The sequence below is a fragment of the Microcebus murinus genome, chromosome 8 (genome assembly GCF_040939455.1).
Source record: "Microcebus murinus isolate Inina chromosome 8, M.murinus_Inina_mat1.0, whole genome shotgun sequence".
NCBI lineage: Eukaryota > Metazoa > Chordata > Mammalia > Primates > Cheirogaleidae > Microcebus > Microcebus murinus.
The window spans coordinates 75,163,989-75,185,938 of record NC_134111.1 but is presented as its reverse complement, the minus strand read 5'-3'; the positions used below and the strand labels follow the sequence as shown (position 1 = coordinate 75,185,938).

Here is a 21,950-nt window from a genome sequence, read left to right as displayed (position 1 = left end):
GTGAACTTTATAAAAAGCAAATCTGAATCTATCACTTCCTTGTTAAAACCATTTCATGCTTCTTCATATGGAATAGCATGACTGTGATATTATAAAATATATATTTGGTCTTCAACCTGTTTCCTCACATACAATTCCTAAAATGTTTAGGATTTCCAAAGTGATGTCTTTTGAATGCTAATGTATTGACCAGTGGCTGCTCCCTACGTAGCTTTAGGATGGGAGCTGGTCACCTGAAAGACCAAGGCATGCTTAGAAGATTGGGACTCTCAACACCCTCCTCAGGAGAGGGCTAAAGGATTGAAGGTTAAGTTGATCACCAATGGCCAATAGTTTAATCAATCATGCCTATGCAATTAAGCTTTCATAAAAACCCAAAAGAACAGGTTGTGGAGAGCTGAACATGAGGTTCCTGGAAAGTAGGGTGCCTGGGCAGGATATGGAAGCTCTGTACCCTTTCCCACATGCCTTACCCTGTGCATCTCTCCATGTGTATCCTGTGTAACATCCTTTACTCTATAAGCCAGTAAACATAAGTGTTTCTCTGAGTTCTGTGAGCCACTCTAGCAAATTAATTGAATCCAAGGAGGAGGTCATAGGAACCCCAATTTGTAGCCAGTCAGTTAGAAGCAGAGGTAAGATAGCCTGGAGCTGACAATTGGCATCTAAAGTGGGGCAAGGGCAGCCTTGGAGACTGAGTCCCTCAACCTGCGAGATCTGATTCCATCTCCAGGTAGATAGTGTCAGAATTGAATTGAATTAAAGGACACCCAGTTGGTGTCCTCTGCAGAACTGTTTGCTTGCTTGCTTGGTGTGTGGGGAAAAGTCCTCACACATTTTGGTCATAGAAGTACTCTGTGTTGATTGTTGTGGTGTGAGAGCAGAGGAAAACCATTTGCACTTTTTGTACTCGGAATGCAAAGAAGGGTACTTCATGTTCTTCCTCCTACTTACCTCTCAAGTCTTGTCTCTAACCACCCTTAACTCTGTTAATTAGCTTCAATTACCTCTGAATTACCTTGAGTTCTAGGATTATATCATGTCTTCTCTGGCATTCCAGCATTTCCACTGTTGCCTCCACCTTGGGAACTCATCCCTACTCCCACCTGTTTTGATTGGATAAGTTCTTCCCCTGTGTCTCCTTCTATTTATTAGTGTATCCCTCGCCAATCCTCAAAGTGCTTGCTGACAAGAGTATGATTTGTAACTGTATTCCTGGTGCTTGTAATACTCTCGACCATGCTCTTCTTCCTGAAATTGTTTCTTCCCTTGATTTCCAGGACAATAGATTTTTTTGGATGCTTTAGCTTCCTAAAAGCTGCTTCCCTGAATTCCTTGCTGGCCTGTTCCTCTTCTCATCCTCTAAAGTCAAAAGTTCTAACGGCACTCCTCCCCTGTTTGTGAACTTGCTCTTTGGTTGTCCACTCTCTTGTCTTGTAAACTCCATGTGCCAATTACTCTCAAATCCACGTCTCCAGCTCATTTCTCCCTTCTGAGCATTGGTATCCTTTTTGGGTGCCTGCTGCTCATTTCCCTTGGCATATCTCATCTCAGCTAGCAGCTCGGCGTGTCTAAAACAAGGCTCTTCTTTCTCTGCAAACCAACTTCTCTTATTTCTGGGACTGGAGCTATAATCTTCCCAGTCAAACTCAAAATCAGGCATGTTTGGCCCCATCCTTTCCCTTCTTTTGCTCATGTTACCAAGTCCTGGCTAAACTCTTCTTTGTTACTTTTTTTCACAGTCTTTTCCATTCTGTCACTATCATAATTTAAGCCATTATTACTATTTTCTTTTGAGACAGAGTCTCACTCTATTGCCCAGGTTGGAGTGCAGTGGCCTCATTATAGCTCACTGCAACCTCAAATTCCTGGGGTCATCCTCCTGCCTCAGCCTCCTAAGTAGCTGGGACTACAGGTACCACCACCTGTAGGTGCCACCACCAGGCTAATTTTTCTATTTCTTGTAGAGATGAGTTCTCACTCTTGCTCAGGCTGGTCTTGAACTCCTGGCCTCAAGCGATCCTCCCGCCTCAGCTTCCCAGATTGCTAGGAATACAGGTGTGAGCACCTGGCTTCTTACCAAGATCCTTGCTACTTGAAGTTTGGTCCTCAACCAGCATCAACTGCATCATCTTGGATCATGTTAGAAAGGCAGAAGCCGAGGCTCAACTCCAGACTTACTGAGTCAGATCCCCAGGTCATCTGTCTGCTCATTGAAGTTTGAGAAGCAACAGTCTAGACCGCATCAATACACTTCTAACTGGAATCCCTGACTCTAGTCTCTTCTTCCCTTTAATCCATCCCACAGACCACAGTAATATAAATTTCCTTCCAATCATGTCATTCTCTCTCAACTCAAATCTTTTTAATGACTTTACTATCTAATAAATAAAGTACACATTTTTAGAAAACAAGACTGTCAGCCACCTACCCAATCTATTTCCCCAGACTTGTGTACCCCATTTCACTAACATATTCCATATTTTAGGCCAACAGAACCAGAAATGCAACATGGCATAGTGGAGAAGCATCTTAACCAAGAATCACTTTTAGCAATGGCAAAAGCTCGTTCTATAACCTCAGGCAAAATGCTTGTCCTCTGAAACCTTGAATTCCTCTTCTGCAAAATAAGGAATTTAGATCACGTCAGTGCTTTAAAGCTTTTTTGACTGCAATCCAGGGAAACAAATACATTTGTATCCAGTATTCATATCCATACATAAATATAAGTACAGTTAACGACTGGAAAAAAATTGCACAAAATAATACTTACTCTTTCTAAACGCAATGTACCCTAATATTTTCTCTTCTCATCCATTTATTTTATTTTAAAAAATGCTGGTTGCTAACCACCAAATTGATTTCATAACCCACTCATAGGTCAGAACCTGCAGACTGAAAACAATGTGAGCTTGGGCAACATAGTGAGACCCCATCTCTAAAAAAAAAAAAAAAAATTAGCTGGGTGTGGTAGCACACACCTATATTCTCAGCTACTCAGGAGGCTGAGGCAGGAGGATGGCTTGACGCCAGGTGTTCAAGGCTGCAGTGAGGTATGATTGTGTGACTGACCCCAGCCTAGGCCAGAGAGCAAGGCCCTGTCTCCTAAAAAAACAAAAAAGAAAGAAAAACACTGTGGTCCCTAACAATCCATGACTCTAGGTCATCTTCCTTGAATACATCCTCTGCTTTCCTACTCTGTATTTTTGCTGAAAACATTTCCTCTCCCTATAACATCTTCCCCTATTCCAGCCTCTTGAAAGGCAGTGCATCTTGTAGCATCTTAAACCTCTAAAAACTGGAAGATATCTTTGACATCTTTGCACATCTACAACACTGGGACTTATTTCTTACTTGGCATTAAACACAAATGTCCTACAATAGTATACTGGTGTATATTTCCCATCTCCTATTTTAACTGTAAGTCCCTTGAGGGCAGGAGTCATGTCTTCTATGTCTTTTTATCACATACTAGCACGGTGTCTAGTATGTGAGAGTCACTCAAGCCTGAAAATCTTCTCACTTTCCCATGATCGTTCTTTTTCCATCTGTTCTTCTATTTCATCAACACCTCTGAGTCCTTGACCCTTCTGTTCTCTCTGTGGCTCTCAGCAACCTGCTGGTTTCCACTTCCTTCCCTCAGGTTAGACTCAGTCTAGAAGCCACTGGCCAGCACTTTACCCTCTCTCCTGACAATCTGCTCAACTCTCCTGCCCAACTGTCTTTTCGTCTCTGAAACTCCAACTCTGAATCAATCCAACTGTCTAGTTTCTCTGCTCCTCTATTCAAACTGCTAAACACTGCCATTAAAAAAAATCCCATGATCATGCAGGTAATTTAATGGTTTCACCCTTACCAGGGTCTTTAACACACTACTGGCTATTCTTTTTGGTTTCTCTAGTTATTATAGTTCTCTACCCCAGTTTCGGCATAGCTATTTCAAACTTTTTTTACTCTCTTCAACTCCTTGTCCTCAAACATTCCTTTCCAAAATTCCCTACTTCCAAGACTAGGTTAGGCCCTCTTACCATGTGTTTGCATAGTATTCCTAGTTACCATGGCTAAATATTTCTTCAATGAATGCATACATAAATGAATACATAAATAAATATTAGTTAAATGAATAAATATATTGTATACAAATTTCATATGGTTAAAAACCAATCAATTAATTAATGCCAGTAAAACATTAGGGATTTAAAAGTATGAAATACAAGTGGTTTCTAAAATTTATAACAGATGTAGAATTATAGCTAGTTAACAGTTTATTATTATTTCTATTCTAACTACTGGAAAAATGGAAGTTAGTCCCACATATAAGATAGAATCTGCTAGAATAGGCAATGCAAACTTTATCATAGACCACTGTAGTCTGCCATGAAGAAGGTATTTATTTTATGATTTATGTTTTCCTTATACTGTAATCTCCTTAATTGGCTTGTACCTCTAAAGACACATTTGCATGATGGCAATGACTGACAATATTAGGCTGCCTAGAAAACAGCTAGACATTGCTCTGTATCTTTAGGGGCAACTCTTTTTCTTTATTTCTTTCCTTTCTCTAGAACATTAGTAATGTCCATCTTCTTTACTTAGTATCATGGGACTTTGCTTTACAATGGCAGTCGGTTTCAAAATTCTGTTCCTCCTTTTGTGAGCAAGGCAGAGGAGAGTTCTGACCCTCAGTGTACTCACTCTGACATTGTGAGGATGAAGCCCTCCTGGATGCTGAGACATATACTGGGCCAGGTCTGTGTGCTACATGAAACAGCAGAGAAGGAGAAGAGAGTGAATTTAGTGGTGCTTGGATAGTATCCTAAAGCAGACCATAGACTTGACTGTCAGAAGGTATTATGAAGTTCAGAATTTTTGAGAATAAGGTGCAAAAGGAACATAACCAGGTTTTCTGAGAGCCCACTGTTAAAGTCAAACACAGTGTGTCTTTCTAACTGGCTGCTCTTAGAAAGAAGCCTGTTTCTCGGCACAAACAGAGATGCTCATTTTAAACGACTGGCACTGAACACAACGACACAGGAATTTTTCACTCTCCAAGTGTCCTTGGAGGCAAGTCAAGTACACATACCTTATGATTTCTGTCTGCTTATTTGAATATTTTTTCCTTCCAAAAAGACAAAATGAGTTATTCTTTCGTAAGCTTATGTACGATTTTTTAATATCTTGTTATTTATATCTTTATCGTCAATGAAAAAATGTTGGGTTCTGCTCAGATAGTGATTAAAAACAGACTAAAAATAAGTGCAAAAGTTTTATTTAGAAGGCAAATTCAAAAGCCTTATTTGCTATGGCGGAGGAGGAGAAAAATAGTGGGTAAAGAGGCGGGACTAAAGATGGATGTAAGAACAATAAGGCTTTACTAATCACAATAATGAAACTTTCCATGATACCTTCCACATTGTAATGAAAGTTTTATCATGCCATAAAATATTAACAGATTCATTCTACGAGCACCAGGCTTTTTCCTCATGTGTTATAAAATGCTGAAACAACTCACCATGTATTCAAAAACAAACGTCAATGTCTCTTTGGTGTGGATTATGTCATGTAGGAGCACAACATTGGCGTGTTTCAAACCCTTGAGGAGAGACGCTAGAAAAAATTAAACAAAATGTTAATCAAGCATTGATAATGAAAGTGCCATTTTAAAGATATCATGAAGTATTTATTTTTTAAAGACATTTAAAATCAAGCATTCTGGGTTTTTTTTTCTTTTATTGCTGGAAAAAAATCTCGTTGAGCGAAAATATTTAAAATTACAAAGGACCTTCATTATTTTAAAAAATGGCAAATCATTACATTTATACAACTTACTGTTCCTACAGACTAGAGAGGTTGCAAAAAAATGTTTCCATTTACCTAATCAATTTCATCAAAGCACTCAGAGAGCACTTTGTGAATGCTCTCCTCTGGGAATCTCATCATCCCTGTTTCAGAGATACAGGAGAGAAGGCCTGGAGAGACAAAGGCGGTTGGAGGAGCAGGAAATGGAGTGTTCTGCCTTCTAGAGCAGGACTTGCCAGCATGTGACCAGTCTCCAAAGTTCCAAGTCCCAGAGGGGCCAAGAGAACTGGGGGATCCGATTGGTAGGGGGTAGGAATAAGAGCATGGGGTGAAGAATTATTGAATGTAATAGAAATTGGAGAGGATTTCTTAAGATAATGTAAAACTCGTGGAAAGGATAAAATGCAAACTTGAAAAGAGGAGAGAACCACATTTGGGAAGCCCAGGGAGGCGAAGGTGGAGAGGGCTGAGGACTGTATCTTGTCTCCTAAACGACAGGTTATTAGCAGCTTACTAAATGCAGCCTTAAAGGGGAGAAACTACCAAATAAAAGGCCACGAGTGACTGGGAGGGTGTTTGAAAGGCTGTCTTTGAGGGTTCCAGAGATAGCAGGGCCCCTGGCTTTAGGAGGGCGGGGACCAGAGAAGCCACAATAAGGAGATAATGAGTTTTAGCAGAGGGCATGGCTGCATGGAGAAACAGCGTCTTTAAAACGTAAAGGATCAGTTAGTCAGCAGCTGTAGGAAAAACACAACAAAATAAAGCTTAAAGGAAAAGTTAAGTATGAAAACTGAATCAGTGTTCTATAGGGCATGTCTGCATATCATGAGTCTCCGGCATGAACTCTCTCCTGGTATAGAATTCCATAAAATTAAAAACAAACAAACTCAAATACTCTCTTAAACTTGGGAAGAAAATTATTTCCTTCAAGAATCTCAACCTATTTTCTCTGTTGTTCTGCCCTCCTGACAGCCATTTACCGTTCCAGTGGGGACACTTCTATTTTCCTCTGGGGAACCAGCCCAGCTATCCTGGGGTTCCCCAGCTATCCTGGAAGGGCTGACCCCACCTCGGCCCAAGAGTGACCATGTGACCCAGGACTGGCCAATCAGAGCACAGCACCCCCCTAGCCACAGTGATTGGTTCAGAGACAGGCACAAAACCCAAGCCTGGGAGAGCCCTATGCTGGTACCATTAGGAAAGAGATGCTTTCTTTTTAACTGTGAAGGCTAAACTTGTGGGATTTGGACAGGAGTTGCTCAGGTCAGATTACCAACACCTGGTGACAGTGTGCTTGGGAATAAAACAAAGGCAGAGTAAACCAGTGTTGGATAATGGAGAGACATGGCTTCCCGGTGGCATTGTTTGTGCCTGCAAACCTGTGGGTATCAAATCTGTGAGCCAGTGAATTTCCTTCTTCACCACCAAAGGAGCTCTAGCACACCTGTTAACCCTACTTTGCGCTAATGACTAATACTCTAATTTTTACTTTTTGCCTCCAGAGTCTTTATGGGCTAAATTTATTATTTCATTTTTTCACAAAGGCATTGCTTTGGAAATGTAATAAACAGTTTCACAGGCATCTGTTTACTCTCCCTAGTCTCAGACTGAAGGCTACCCAGGAACAGAGGGAATAACTTTTCCTCTTTTTGAGACGCCGCCACACCACCTAGTACAACACTCAGCCAAGAGTGAGCACTTAATTTATTAAACGTATTTATTGAGTGTCTTAAGGAAGAACTGTCTATGGAGCCAGAAGCCCTAATATGAATCCTGGCCCTGTCACTTTCTATCTGAATAAGCTCTGGAGAGTATCTCAACCCAAGTCTTAATTCATTCCTTATGAAAAAAGATACTGTCTTTTCTGACTAGACTTCACAGGGTTGATATGAGGATGGAATTAGATCCCATTCGTGGAATGCTTGGTAAAGGTAAATCATTACACAGATGCAAATTAGAATTAATATCTCTGCCATCAGCTTCTTGTCCCTCCCTTTCACCTTGAACCCCATTAAACCTCCCTCCCAGTCTTAAAATTTTATGTTATGTTTCTGCTACAGTTTTCAACACCTTCCATATATATATATATATATATATATATATATATTTTTTTTTTTTTGATACAGGGTCTCACTCTGCTGCTCAGGCTGGAGTGCAGTGGTGTCTTTTTTTTTTTCAGCATGAATTTCCAAGTCAGAGTGGTATCATCATAGCTTTCTGCAACCTCAGACTCTCGGGCTCAAGGGATCCTCCTGCCTTAGCCTCCCAAGTAGCTGGGACTGTAGGCATGTGCCACCACACTTGGCTAATTTTTCTAGTTTTTGTAAAGACAGGGTCTCACTCTTTCTCAGGATGATACTCCTGGCCTTAGCAATCCTCCCGCCTCAGCCTCCCAAAGTGCTAGGATTACAGGTGTGAGTCACCGGGCCCAGCCAACAGCTTCCATATTTGCAGCAATGATTTCTGAGCATCAGCCAAGAATGCTTGTATTTTCCATGTTTGTTTGTTTTTTTTTTCTTTTGAGACAGAGTCTCACTTTGTTGCCCAGGCTAGAGTGAGTGCCATGGCATCAGCCTAGCTCACAGCAACCTCAAACTCCTGGGCTCAAGGAATCCTACTCCCTCAGCCTCCCGAGTAGCTGGGACTACAGGCATGAGTCACCATGCCCAGCTAATTTTTTGTATATATATATATATATATATATATTAGTTAGCCAATTAATTTCTTTCTATTTATAGTAGAGATGGGGTCTCGCTCTTGCTCAGGCTGGTTTCGAACTCCTGACCTCGAGCAATCCGCCCGCTTCGGCCTCCCAGAGTGCTAAGATTACAGGCGTGAGCCACCGCGCCCGGCCTTCTGTGTATTTTTATTTATAAATTATTACATGAATCCCCCATACACACACAAAACATGTACTAAAATTAGATTTTAAAAGGATGTGGTAGGGCCGGGAGTGGTGGCTCACGCCTGTAATCCTAGCACTTTGGAAGGCAGAGGCGGGAGGATTGCATGAGCTCGGGAGTTTGAGACCAGCCTGAGCAAGAAAGAGACCTCGTCTCTACTATAAATAGAAAGAAATTAGCCAAACAACTAAAAACAGAAAAAATTAGCCAGGCGCAGTGATGCATGTCTGCAGTCCCAGCTACTCGGGAGGCTGATGCAGGAGGATTACTTGAGCCCAGGAGTTTGAGGTTGCTGTGAGCTAGGCTGACGCCATGGTACTCTAGCCCACACAACAGAGACTCTGTCTCAAAAAAAAAAAAAAAATGATGTGGTAAAGCTAAAATCACTAAGAATATTGTAAAAATATTTTAATTTTATTTTTAATATAATTTTAGTCTTGATTAAATATATTACTAAAACCCTGGATGCTTATTTTAAAAATCACGATGTTTCCTTCAGGCCTCTGCTCAAATGATACACATAAGATACAGGCCTCACTGACCATTCTAGATGAAATAGCAGCCCTCCACCCCATCCCACCCCATTGATCTTCTACCCCTGAGCCCTGTTTTATTCTTCTCCCTAGCACTTATCACCACCATCTGACACACATATATATGTGTGTGTATATATATGTATTTGTTTATCGTCTTATTGTCTGTCTCCACCCTTGAGAATGTAAACTCCATTAAAAGCAGCACTTTTGTCTTTTTGCTTATTGCTACATCCTCAGTGCCAATGTCTGGCACTCAATAAATATTTATCTTTGAATTAGTGGTCACTGATTACCTGATATCATTTATATACTTAAAGTTGGTTGCTAAAGGGTGTTCTGTTGAAGATGCGTCTGTCTATTCCTTGTTTCTTTTTGTTGTCTCCATCATTGGACTATAAATATTGTATGTTTTATGGCCATGTCTGTTACTATTTTTCCAACACCCCAAAACTGCTGAAATAGTTTTATGAAAACTGTGAATTTTGCTGAGTTAAGAATAGGAAATTCAGATGAGAGGGCAGATAATGTTTAAAGCATTTATCTCATGGCATTGTTGGTATATCATTTGTTTTTTTCTTCTAATCCCAAAAGTCAAGAAAAACCTGATGATAAAACCCCACCAGAGGGGTCTAAAATGCCCACAGCCTCACATGGGTAGGTCTTAAACCCAGGAAGAAAAGGTCCTTCTTTCTTCTAATTTCAATGGCATCTCATAAACTTCACAGCAGGATGTGGTGTCTGTTCTGCAGAGTAAACAGCTGAGCGGCACAAAAGTCAACTGAGAAAGGGAAAGATCCTAAAATTAGCATTCTGATCCTCATAAAATTATTGTTTTTTATAATTCACATATCCTAAGTATACTTATTTTTTAAAGAAAAAACACAAAGATAAATTGAAAGACCTTTAAGATACTCCAATTTATTTTGTGTCTTTAAGAATTGTCCCTAATTCCAGGCAAGTCACATGGAAATTTCTTTGACTGCTTCTAAAATAATTTGATAATGATTAGGGTAATGATAGCTAACACTCATTGAGCATTTAAGACATTCCAGGCATTGTTGGAAGACTTTTACATACATTACTTGGTATGATCATGAGAATACCCAGGGTGCCAAAGGAAAAACACGAAGAAAACAATATAGGGCCAGGCGCAGTAGCTCACATCTATATCCTAGGAGACTGAGGTGGGAGGATTGCTTGAGGCCAGGAGTTGGAGACCAGCCTGAGCAAAGTTGAGACCCCCCCTCCCTACAAAAAATAGAAAAAATTAGCCAGACTACTTGCCTGTAGTCCCAGCTACTCAGGAGGCTGAGGGAGAAGGATTGCTTGGGCCCAGAAGTTTAAGGTTGCTGTGAGCTACAATGATGCCACTGTACCTAGCCTGGGTGACAGAGACAGTGTCTCAAAAAAAAAAAAAAAAAAAAAAAAGACAGAAAAAGAAAAAGGAAAGAGAAAAAAAAGAAAGAAAACAACATAATCCCAAAAGTCAAGAAAAACCTGATTTTTATTCAGTGCGTTTATAAAAATGTAAAGTATTTCTTTCTTTATTTTAAATGTCCAAAAGGTATTTAGTATGGCCAACTGGTGGAACTTTAAATGGAATTTAATCTGATCTCATATATGAGAGATATTGAATAGTTTTTAGAAAAAATTATCATTTTCATCTCACAAAGATACAAAAATATTTAACTCTTGGTTTTGTTAATTTCATTGGGGTTTGTAGTTTAGTGAAGTTTTAGAAAAATTGATGCTTTGCAAGTGCAGTGGGTCATAATGTTTTAGTGTTACTCTACCCTGTTCTGCTTTAGTTTAGAAGAAAATATAAAAGATAATGATGACAAGAGCAAGGCTGACTCTCAAAGTCCTAGGGCATGGCTGTATGTAGCGAGTGCCTGGCAGTCAGAGCCCTCTCTAGGCTGTACACTCCTTGAGGGCCCAGATGGAGCCTGTCCTTGTCTCTGCATCTCCAGCACTGGCACAGGCCTGGCATGTTGTGCTTGGTAAGTGCTTGTGAATTAATAAAGACCAGGACAGTCGTAATGAGTTTATGTAGTAATCAATGATTGATTGGGCCCACTCCCAACCCTCATTGGACATTGAAAAAAAAAAAAAGAGTTTGTAGTCCCTAATGTTACAATTTCTCTGAGAATCACAAATCAAGGAGTCAAGTTATACATTCTAAGAAAAAATATAGTTTAGATAAATGTTAGATAAATATTAAGACTTGTCAACCAGGCCTCCCTTAGTCTATTTGTGGTAATTGGTGACTCAGAGATTGTAATCAAACTCCTCCTCTGCCTCATTGTGTGACCTCCCAGAGGTTCCTTACACTATTTTTGGCTCAGTTTTCTCATATATGGATTGGGAATAATTACTTTGTAATGTTTTCTACTAGAGAATGATTTTAAAAGATTCTCAGCTGAAACTGTTTCTAATTTAAACACTGCAATTACCAGCACTATGGAATCAACGAGAGATCAGAATTGATGAATATACAATATATTATTTTCTGAAAATATTTCTTCTGCATTTTCCTTAATGTTTATATAAGATGTATCATAAAAACAGATTTCTATTTTTATTTTTTACTGTTGCTAGAGAATAAATGGTTAAATTAAGCATTTCCAAATTTACCATAATAAAGTAGAAAGGATTTTAAATAGAATAGTTATGGATTCTAATACCTAACAATAGTGATTATTAGCTCTATGACCTCTGACAAGTTACCTAATCTCTCTGGAGCAGAGATTTCTTTATCTGTACAACAAAAATAACACATTCTACTTCCTAGAGTTGGTGTAAGGGGTTAAAAAAAAAGACTGTGTGTGTGTGTAAGGGGAAGATTATGTCATATGCCTGGTCCTCAAAAAATGTTAGTTATATGCCCCCTTCCTTTAAAAAAATGCTGCTAATAGCCTGAAAGTCCTAGGTTTAAGCCAAAGGTTGACTATTTCTAGAAAGATATTTAGAATAATGCACATAATTAAGATATTGTTATAAAGTTTAATAAAACTAAATATTATCAAGTTTAGTTAATAATAATATTTAGTTTAGTTAATAATAAACTAATTAGTTCTCCTAGTTGTAGAACTAAACATTTAAAATATAAATCTAGAGCCAATTATAAAAGATTTTCTAAGGTGCCAGGATGGCCTCCAATTATATGAATTTTTGAATCAGAGAGATTTGCTTTGAATCACAGTTATATATTTGAATAATAATAATATCTATCTCTAACAGTTGTTAAGAGGATTGAAAGAGGTATGAAAAGCAGCCGGCACATATATTAAGATATATTTCCCTTAGTGCTGTTCATACTTTTGCTAATTTCATAATAGTACATGTTAGGATCAAATGAAAACAAATAGTACTCCAAATGACCAGACTAATAAACTGCCACATGTATTCTACCTATATATGGAGCGACTGTATATGTAGTAAAATCATACTTAATAAATCTTGGGCTGCTATACCATCAGGGCAGCCAAACTATTCAGGAAAAGTAATTCCTGCTTCAAGGCTTTTTAAAGAAGGCTGCATTACTTGTTCAGTTTTTCTGCACATGGCTTACGGTTGCCTTTTTAGCTAGTGACCCTGGATTTTAACTAATGAACTCCAGCTGTTCGTATTTTGCCTTCCAGCCCTTCTCATTTAACCTCCTGTCTCCCCGGTCTCACATCCTTAAAGTCCTTACAGGAAAAATGGGACAGTGCCAAAGTTTTCAAGTGAAGCCTCATATCTTCTTGAGGGGAGAGGGCTCCTTTAACAAGGGCTCCACGCTTTTACACTGGCGGAAAAAGAAACATTCATTGTTGGAAATTGGATGCCTAACAACCTTCAACGTGTCAAAAATCCTTTTGTGGTTTTTAATATTATACAAGCAAAGCATTCAGTAAGGTAAGTCCATAAAACAAGAAAGTCCACAGTTGAATCCTAAATGTAATTGTAAACACCTGTGATGGAGAGGCAATTCCTTGGTAAATATGCAATGAAAGAAACATTTAGCAAACAGAATAAAAGGATCCAGCTTTTCTGAACCATGCTGAGAACCATCTGTTAGCAAAACTGGCAAAAGTTCCACTGTTACAGTTAAATGTCAACCTGAAAAACTTGGCTGTGAGCAAAATCTGAGCAAAGCCAACCTCAAGCAATAGGCACACTCAAGCTCACAAAAGAGACCCTCCCCTTATGCGGGTGACCTGAGGGTTTCTCTTATGTTCAGAAATACTCTTCAACCTATCCACACATCCCTTTCCAAATCTGATCATCCTTTCCTGGGGACCACTAATAAGTATCTTAGTAAATGTAGCCTCCATTATATTAAACACTTAAAACCATGCTTTCCCCCCAGAATGCACCTGATCCTATGAGGATGAATCTCCAGCTAAAGTGATAGCGTTTGGCCCTTCCGCTTAAATTTAAAATGACGTATTTCCCAGGGGCTTTGAAAGATGTTTAGAAATGGTATCAAATTCAGTTATAAACTCATTTTCTGAATTGTCTTTTCCATGCCTGTTTGCATAACCCATCCTTCCAAGCTCAGTTTAAAATCTACTGACTCCATTAGCCACACTGAGACTAACTCATTCTCTTCTTAGTTTACAATGTCTTTTATACACTTGTAACTGGAATCAGCTGCTCTGTTAAGACTGAAAATGACAGAACAAAGATTGAAGCTTTCTCTTCTCATCCTTCACAACACCCTGCAATATGCTTTGTATATACTATGTGTTCAGTAAAGGAGGGAAGTAAAAGGGGAGAAAGTAAAGCCAGGAAAGTGCCATTTCTCTGAGTTTTTGCTGAAATGATAGCAATCCTATCATCATCTTATTTCCAATGGCTCATATAATAAAGGTTGATAAGTTGTATTTTTAATGATTCATTTTCACTATATTAGCTTCTTGATTTTTATATTACAAATTATTAGTCATCATGATGGTGAACAAGACATCAACAAGGGAAAGAATAGTAGAATACCCAACATTTGTTGAACTCTGAAAATGTACTCTCTGATAAATACTTTATCAGCATATTTTCATTTAATCCTCATCACAACTCCATGAAAGGTACAATTATTATCCTCTTTCTGCAATAAACTTGGATAGGTAAAGTAATCTACCCAATGTCACATCACTAGTAATTGGTAGACCTATGATGCAAACCCAAGTTCATCTGACACCAGGTTCCTCACTCATTTGATACATTGCCCAGGGCACAGAGAAGAATACAGGTAAAAATACTTGCCTTCCTCACATTTAAAAAGTGCTATCTGAACAACATGTTATGATCAGGCAAATTTCCCACTAAGAATTTGTGTGATTTTATATTTTTCTCTTTTATAGGAATTTTCTGGGGTTATACAGATACAGCCTTAGCATCCAGCATGAGGCCAAACACATGGAACATGTTAGCAATTACTCACTGAGTTCATAGTTTTTTTGTCAAGTGATATAATAGTTCTGAATCTTAATTGCTTCAAGAATAAATCATACATACTCTTGGAAAACTTGTATGAAGAACAAAATTTTAATTGCAATGTTACTTCTAGAAGTATCAAAAATAGATGCTGAATGGATAAATACAATGCATTTTTTTACTAAATCAAAGACTCAAAACAAATCTGTTTGGTCCATTTTTACTGTTCTTACCTTCCCGGATAGCTGTAAATGGGACTCCTTCCTCTGCATTCATGCTGATGACTTTTAAAGCCACTACTTGTCCATTTATTCTAGAAGAGAGGCAGTGATGGGCACACACTTAATTGAGATGGTTCAAAGCAGCAATTATACTAAGGATGGATTAACAAAAGTAGTTTTCCTTCAAAATATATTCCAGCATATGAATCTATAATTTTCTCAAAAAGTTTAACATATATTACTATATATGTATCCCAAAACATTTTTTCTCTTTACTAAAGTGATATATGTTCATTATAGAAAATTTGGAAAATACAGAAAAGCACAGAGAAAACTCTCCACCAGGCCAGGTGCACTGGCTCACACCTGTAATCCCAGCACTTTGGGAGGCTGAGGCGAGAGGATCACTTGAGGCCAGGAGTTCCAGGCTGCAGTGAGCTATGGTCACGCCACTGCACTTCAGCTCAGGTGACAGAGCTAGATCCTGTCTTTAAAAAACAAAAAACCCCCACCAAATCCATCCTCATAATATTTTGAAGTGTATTTTTCTTTTCATTTCCCTTTGGTGCAGACTCCCTGTTCGTACACTTGTGTTATTCCTACTGTTTACTCTCAACAGAATGCCAGATGTATCCTTTTACATGAAAGTGAAAACAAATTACTTCTCTTTTCAAAATCCTCCATGTCTCCACATTTCACTCAGAATAAAAGCCAAATTCTTACAATGATCTTCTAAGTGCTACCCAATCTGCCCAGGCTGATTTCTCTCTCTTCATCTCCTCCTACTCTCCCCTCACTCATCATTTTGTTCATGATCAAGCTAAGTGCTGAGAACAGAGATGATTTTAATGCAGGCATAAAAATACCATTTCTAATAATGTGGTATTCATATCATATTGTTAATAACCTGTTTTTCCTCCATTTACCACTTCCTCTTATTCATTCTTGTACAAGGCGATATTTAATAATGATGTAATATTTCATCATATAAATATACTGCAATGTATTTAGCCAATTCCAAATGCTTTTAAATTGCTTCTAGCTTTTAGCTATTATCAAAATACCATGATGATCATATTAGTAGATAAATCTTTTCGCACAGTCCCAATTATTTCCTTAAAGTAGAGGTGGAATTGTTACATCAAAGATTATGCAGTGCACAGGTTTTCATTGATTTGAACTTATGCTCCCAAATTGTCCCATGAAGTGATTATAACACTAACTGGTCACGACAGTGGCCATTCTACCACTCCCTCACCAATACTAAAGAGGATTTTGTTTTTGTTTTTATCAACTTCATTTTTTAGAACAGTTTTAGAAATACAGAAAGATTGAGAACATAGTACATACAGAAAGTTCCCATATACCTCACATTCAGTTTCTTCTATTGTTAACATCTTACATTAATATGGTACATTTGTTATAACTAATGCACTAATATTGGTACATTATTATTAAAGTCCATAATTTATTAGGATTTCTTTAGTTTTTACCTAATGTCTTTTTCTTTTTGTCCAGGATCTCATTCAGTATTACATTTAGTAGTCATGTGTCCTTAGGCATCTTTTGACTGTGACAGTTTCCCAGACTTTTCTTGTTTTCGAAGACTTTGACAGTTTTGAGAAGTACTGGTCAAGTATTTTCTATGATGCCCTTCTCTTGGAATTTTTCTGATGTTTTTCTCTCATAGACTGGGCTTGTGGGTTTAGGGGAAATAAAGTGCCATTTTTATCACATCGTATTAAGGGTGCCTACTAGCATCATGATTTATGACTTTCCATGTTGACCTTAATCACCTGTCTGCAATGGTGTTTGTCAGGTTTCTCCACTGTAACGTTGCTCTTTTGTTCTCCCATTCCATAATGTACTTTTGGATGAATGTCATTGTAAGTAGCCCTCACTGAAGGTGTATTATCTACATAAATCATTTGGAATTCTTCTGCATGAGAGATTTATTTCTTCTGTCCCATTTGCTAATTTATTGATTTATATATATCTCAGTATGGACTCATAGACATTTATTTTATATTTATACAAAATAAATTATTTTATATTTATACAAAATAAATACTACTTTATTTTGTTGCTTAAATTTTTGAAGCTTTGTCCTTTGGAAGCTCTTTCAGTTGGCTCCTGTGTCCCTTTGACATATTTCCATCACTGTGGGTTTGTTTTCGCTTTTATCTTCATTTTTTTGGCCTATTTGATAGGTAAAAAGTTTTCTCACATTATAATTTCTATTTCTTTAAGTACTTGTGGAATGGAATTTTCATAAGTTTATTAATCTTTTCTTGTGATTTGCATATTTGCCCACATTTTTATTGGAATATTTTACAAATACTTTTCACTAATTTCTTTTGTTTGCCTCATTATATCTTTGAAATTGCTTAAAATTTTTATGATGTCAGTGTTTTCCAAAGTATTTTACTCAAAGCATGGCTCTGTGAAATTCACTCCTCACCTTTCTAAAAAAAGGGTTTTGGTCAAATATGTTTAGAAAATGCTTTATACTTTAACCTTAATCTTTTTTAGACAGCCATGGTGTAAGTTAACATTTTCTAAATGCTTACAGCTCCTTCAATAAAGGATCACATTTGACTTTGTTCTAAGGTTTCCCAAATCAGTTTGACCATGGTAACTGTTTCAGTGAAATATCTAACAAGATGTCTCAGAACTGGAAATCTCTGGGACATACTTGGATAGATGGGCACCGTGGACACTTCCGATCTTCCCTTATAGGTTCTGATTTGAGTGTTATGCATACAGACAGACCTTTCCAGTCCAAAGCTCACACAGAATTCACTCATATTTTATTCTAGTTCTTGTATGTTTTCTTTTTCATTTAACTCTTTAATCCATTGGGAATTCATATTGTATATTCACTTTTTCCAAATGGTTAACAATTGTTCCAGCTCCATTTATTGGACTGTCTTCTTTCCACTGATGATTTGAAATGACACCATGATCATTTATTACATCTCACTAATATTTGGATTTGTGGCTGTTATAAACTTTTTAGAAGCATGTTTCTTTGATATGTCTTTTCTTTTATGTGTGCTACATGATTTTAATTATTGTAGCTTTAGAATATATCAAAACTCTAAATTAGAGAATCATTGACATCTTTTTTTTTTTTTACATTAAATGTTATGCCTGTGTGGTAGGGAATAAAGTAAGAGTTTAAGAGTGATCCCCTCTTTTCCTACTCTTGTTTCAGCCACTAGAAGTAACTAATCTCTTGTGTATTTTCCCAGACTCTTCTAAGTTCATACAAATTTATATGTATAAAATTTGATGACATATATACAAATATATGTATATATTTGTACATATATACAAATTTATACATATATGTATAAAATTTACAAATTTATATGTACAGTATATCTGAGAGCTTCTTTCTAAATGGGATCATTGGGTACATATTGCTCTGTAACTTGCTTTTTTCTCTTAAATATTAGAGATCTTTTCATTTTAGTATATCCACTTCATACTTTTGATGGCTGCTACTATTTCATGGTATCGTGATTATTTACCCAGTTTTCCATTAACAGATGTTTGTGATCAGGTTTTTATTTTTTTATTATAAAACTTGCTGCAAAGTTTGCAAAACTTGCTACTTATATCCCTGTGGACATGGACAAATATTTCTCATGTACTTTTCATCCCAGTAGTAGGCTGTATTTCTTGAAGAAAATCTTTTATTTTCTCAGTTTCCTAGAACAGTCTATAGAAGGGAATTCCTTCTATACAATACATTTGAAATTGTATTTCCCCTACAATTCTGTTTTAACAAGTAAAAATAGCAAATAACACAAATACTAAAATAGTAAATATTTAGTCTTGTATATGTATCACATTTTTAAAATTAACATTTAACCACTATTGAGCTATTATTTTCTCCACTGGAGTAATATAAATTAAAGTAATAAGACCTTTCAATTTTCCCACCTTAGCTAAAAGAGTGAAATTTATGGATCTTTTATATATATTTAACAAAGTTTGTTGTTTACCAAAACGGGTAATTGGCTTTTGGATAAGTAGTATTTTTATTCTCCAGACATTTTGTATATTTTGCAAGTGCAGAAAACTCATGATTCATTTTTTGCATATACTGTACTTTGCAAAACCAACTTCAGTCTATTCTATGAAGGCAAGGTGCAAGAATGAAGCAGCAAACTCAAGGTTGCCATTGCAAACCTCTGTCATCATGATGTAGGGAGGGATATATAAAATCCTTTAGAGATACCTTACCAAGTGCACTTCCCACCTGCCTACAGAGTGGTAACTATTCCTTGGGTCAGTAGTAAAGAAAGCCTATTTTGTTTCAATTTTTTGAATAGAATAAAAGAGAGGAAAGGCTAATAAATATTTCAGTATGCTGATTTTAATTAGGGCAGCCAAGTTTGTTTTGCTTTCCAGGCTATTTAAACCATCGCTTCTCTCTCCCTATTGGCCAGGGTGTCTTGCACAGGTCCTGAATGCTGTGAACTTCTGTGATGTCTCCCCTGGCTTTATAATGTAAAATAAGGGGGCGTGGGACCCTCATCTCTAAAGTCTCTCCTACCTAAGAGTCACTCACCTGCTAATCCCTTTGTAAACTGTAGCATAAGAACCTTCACCCAGCTTCTCCAAGTTCAAGTAAGAAGAGGCTGCCCCAAAAGGAAGGTTCTTCCTCTGCTTAAGGAGAATGGGGGGAAGGGGGCGGGTGAGAGGTGGGGAAGAGAGAAAGAGCACATTTTTTAGTGTTAACTTTTTCCCCCAGGGAAATTAGACAGCATGGCCAGAGCGTACTTGGGAAGGCCCTCTCGGTAATTGCCCTGGAAGTAAGGGCCAGCCTCCTAGACAAGCACGCATTAAATGCTTCTTGATCAACATCAGCTGCTCACTCACCCACTGAAAACTCTGCCTCAGATCTTCTTCCTGAAAAGAATCGCTGTTACTCCGTGGCCTTTTACTCTTGAACTTCCGGGCACGGACAGCCTGAAGTCCCCTGGGGTGAAATGAAGTCATGGAATATGATGCTTCTTTTAGGTCTGTTAGCTAGAGAAAAAAAGAAAGAGCAGAAATAAAATTTATGCAAAGTCAAGATTCAGTGCCTGGCAAAACCATTTTTTCTTCGTTTGCCTGATTTTCATTCTTCAAATATTTTCTAGTCTTCCTGCACCCCCAAAAGACACCTTTCTTGAAAGTCAGATCCCTAAAAAAGACCATAATAGTATCAACTGCTGAAATACTACATTCTTTCTTCACCTAAAAATATGTCTTTAATACTTAGGTTAACCTAATCTCTTGGATGGATGTTTTCCAATTTTTTGTGTGTTTAACTCAGGCTTGTTTTTCATGTCCACTTAATTTATTGCTTTAGGGGAAGAGTCCTCTAGTACGCATTGCTAATAATCATGAGTTAATTATTGAAATTTTGAACCCACAGCATACCAACCAGTACTGCGGCTTGCCTTTTAAGGTTCAGCTCTGTAATTTAGTACCTCAGAGATTTCCAGAGAAGAACTACCTTCTCAAATTCAAGTCGAGTGAGTTTCATGCAGCCCAAAGCCAAGAATTATTTTTTTCTTTTTTGGTTTACAAGAAAATCCCCAAGTTTGATAACTACAGCTATAAATTCTCTGTGACTTTAATAGAATTTTCTTTTTATTGATTTAGACCTACCGCAGAAGAATCAGACCGCGCTATAGAAAGGGAGTGTCTGAACTCCTTGGTTTATCAATAGAGAAAGATGCTCCTCCTGGGATACAAATACCTCCAACGCAGCCTCCATCGTCTCAGGCTGACTCCTCTGACAGCTGTGTGCCTCGCCTCCCTCCGCACGGCGGTAACAGCTGCATCCAGGCTGTATAGTCTTTGCGCACAGCTCTTGACCCATAATCTTCTAGGTTCAAGGAGAAAAACCCGCACTTGAACCTCTCTGCCCCTCTGCCTCTCCTACCCTCATTCACTCCCTTTTTGCCAGAGGTCAGCAGTGTGGAGCTTTCATATGACTCACATGAGCGCTCTGCCTGGAGCAGCCTCATGACTTCAGCAGTTTTTCCCTATCAGTGCAAGAAACTCTCCATCAGAAAGGCGGGTGCTTACATTCATACGTGCACAACTGAAAACGAGGCAGCTAATACTGGATAGAATAAAATCTAGCACAGTTAAGGTTCTTATTCCAGCCACAAGTCAGTGATATTGGTATACCTAGTCTTTAGGAATTTACATTGCTTATCCACGTAATGATATTTACATGCTATCGCTCATAATGATACTGATATTTATTAGACTTCCTTGCTGCTAAAGTGGACATGTTGAGGAGTATTTTATCCCTATCTTTAATCTGAAAGCATTTTGGTTTTCAGACTTTAAAAGAAATTTGCTACCTAGCCAACTTTCAGTAGTCAAAGAAACCACAGAATCATATAACAGGAAGAAAGCTTGTGTATACCTATTCCATCTCTTTGCCTTCAAGCAATACAGTGTCTAATAGTCCTAGAGGGGTTGTCATTCATTCATTTGTTATAAAAAATCATGTAGCAAGCACCTATGTTGTACTTACTATACAGATAAAATGATATTAGCAGATACGCTGGAGAGAGAGGAGTTTCCTTGAAATACCTTCTTCTCTTCTTCGCTCCCCTCCCTCCTTCTACATAAATATAATTAACATTTACTATACATAAAGTACTAATAGCATGACATTAATAGTATGACATGTCAAGGAATCTGGCTCAAACTGGTTTGCAGTCTGTAATCTTTAAACAGAATGCCTTTCTCTGACAGACTTCTAAGATTATTGCTACTATAATGTACTAATCATAGAGTGAGACAGGCTGGATACAAATAAACACAATCATTATCATTAAGGGAAAAAATAAGAATCATGTCTATTATCACCACAATACTTATGGATATTTGATGTCTGAACCTCAGGATGTTTTTTTTTAAAACTTTCAGATAATTTAATTATAAGCAGAAGTTTTATTTCAAAATTGCCATAGGGGAAGAGACTTAAAATAAAACAATTCAAAGATTACCTTAAGCTAGGTGTGGTGGCTTATGCCTATAGTGCCAGCTACTCA

The 21,950-nt window shown here is 37.7% G+C and overlaps 1 protein-coding gene across 2 annotated transcripts in view; it reads right to left on the bottom strand.

Moving 5' to 3' along the window:
* The window catches only part of CDK15 (cyclin dependent kinase 15), a 75,593-nt gene extending 54,835 nt beyond the window's left edge, over positions 1–20,758 (bottom strand). For both annotated transcript variants that reach the window (XM_012738969.2, XM_076005370.1), the window contains exons 1-6: positions 20,636–20,758; positions 19,768–19,917; positions 19,457–19,551; positions 14,887–14,966; positions 5,513–5,607; positions 4,696–4,758 (exon numbers count right to left, since the gene is read on the bottom strand). In XM_012738969.2, the coding sequence (XP_012594423.1) occupies positions 4,696–4,758; positions 5,513–5,607; positions 14,887–14,966; positions 19,457–19,551; positions 19,768–19,917; positions 20,636–20,758 (606 nt within the window). The remainder of the gene's footprint in view (positions 1–4,695; positions 4,759–5,512; positions 5,608–14,886; positions 14,967–19,456; positions 19,552–19,767; positions 19,918–20,635) is intronic.
* Positions 20,759–21,950: the final 1,192 nt, after the last annotated feature.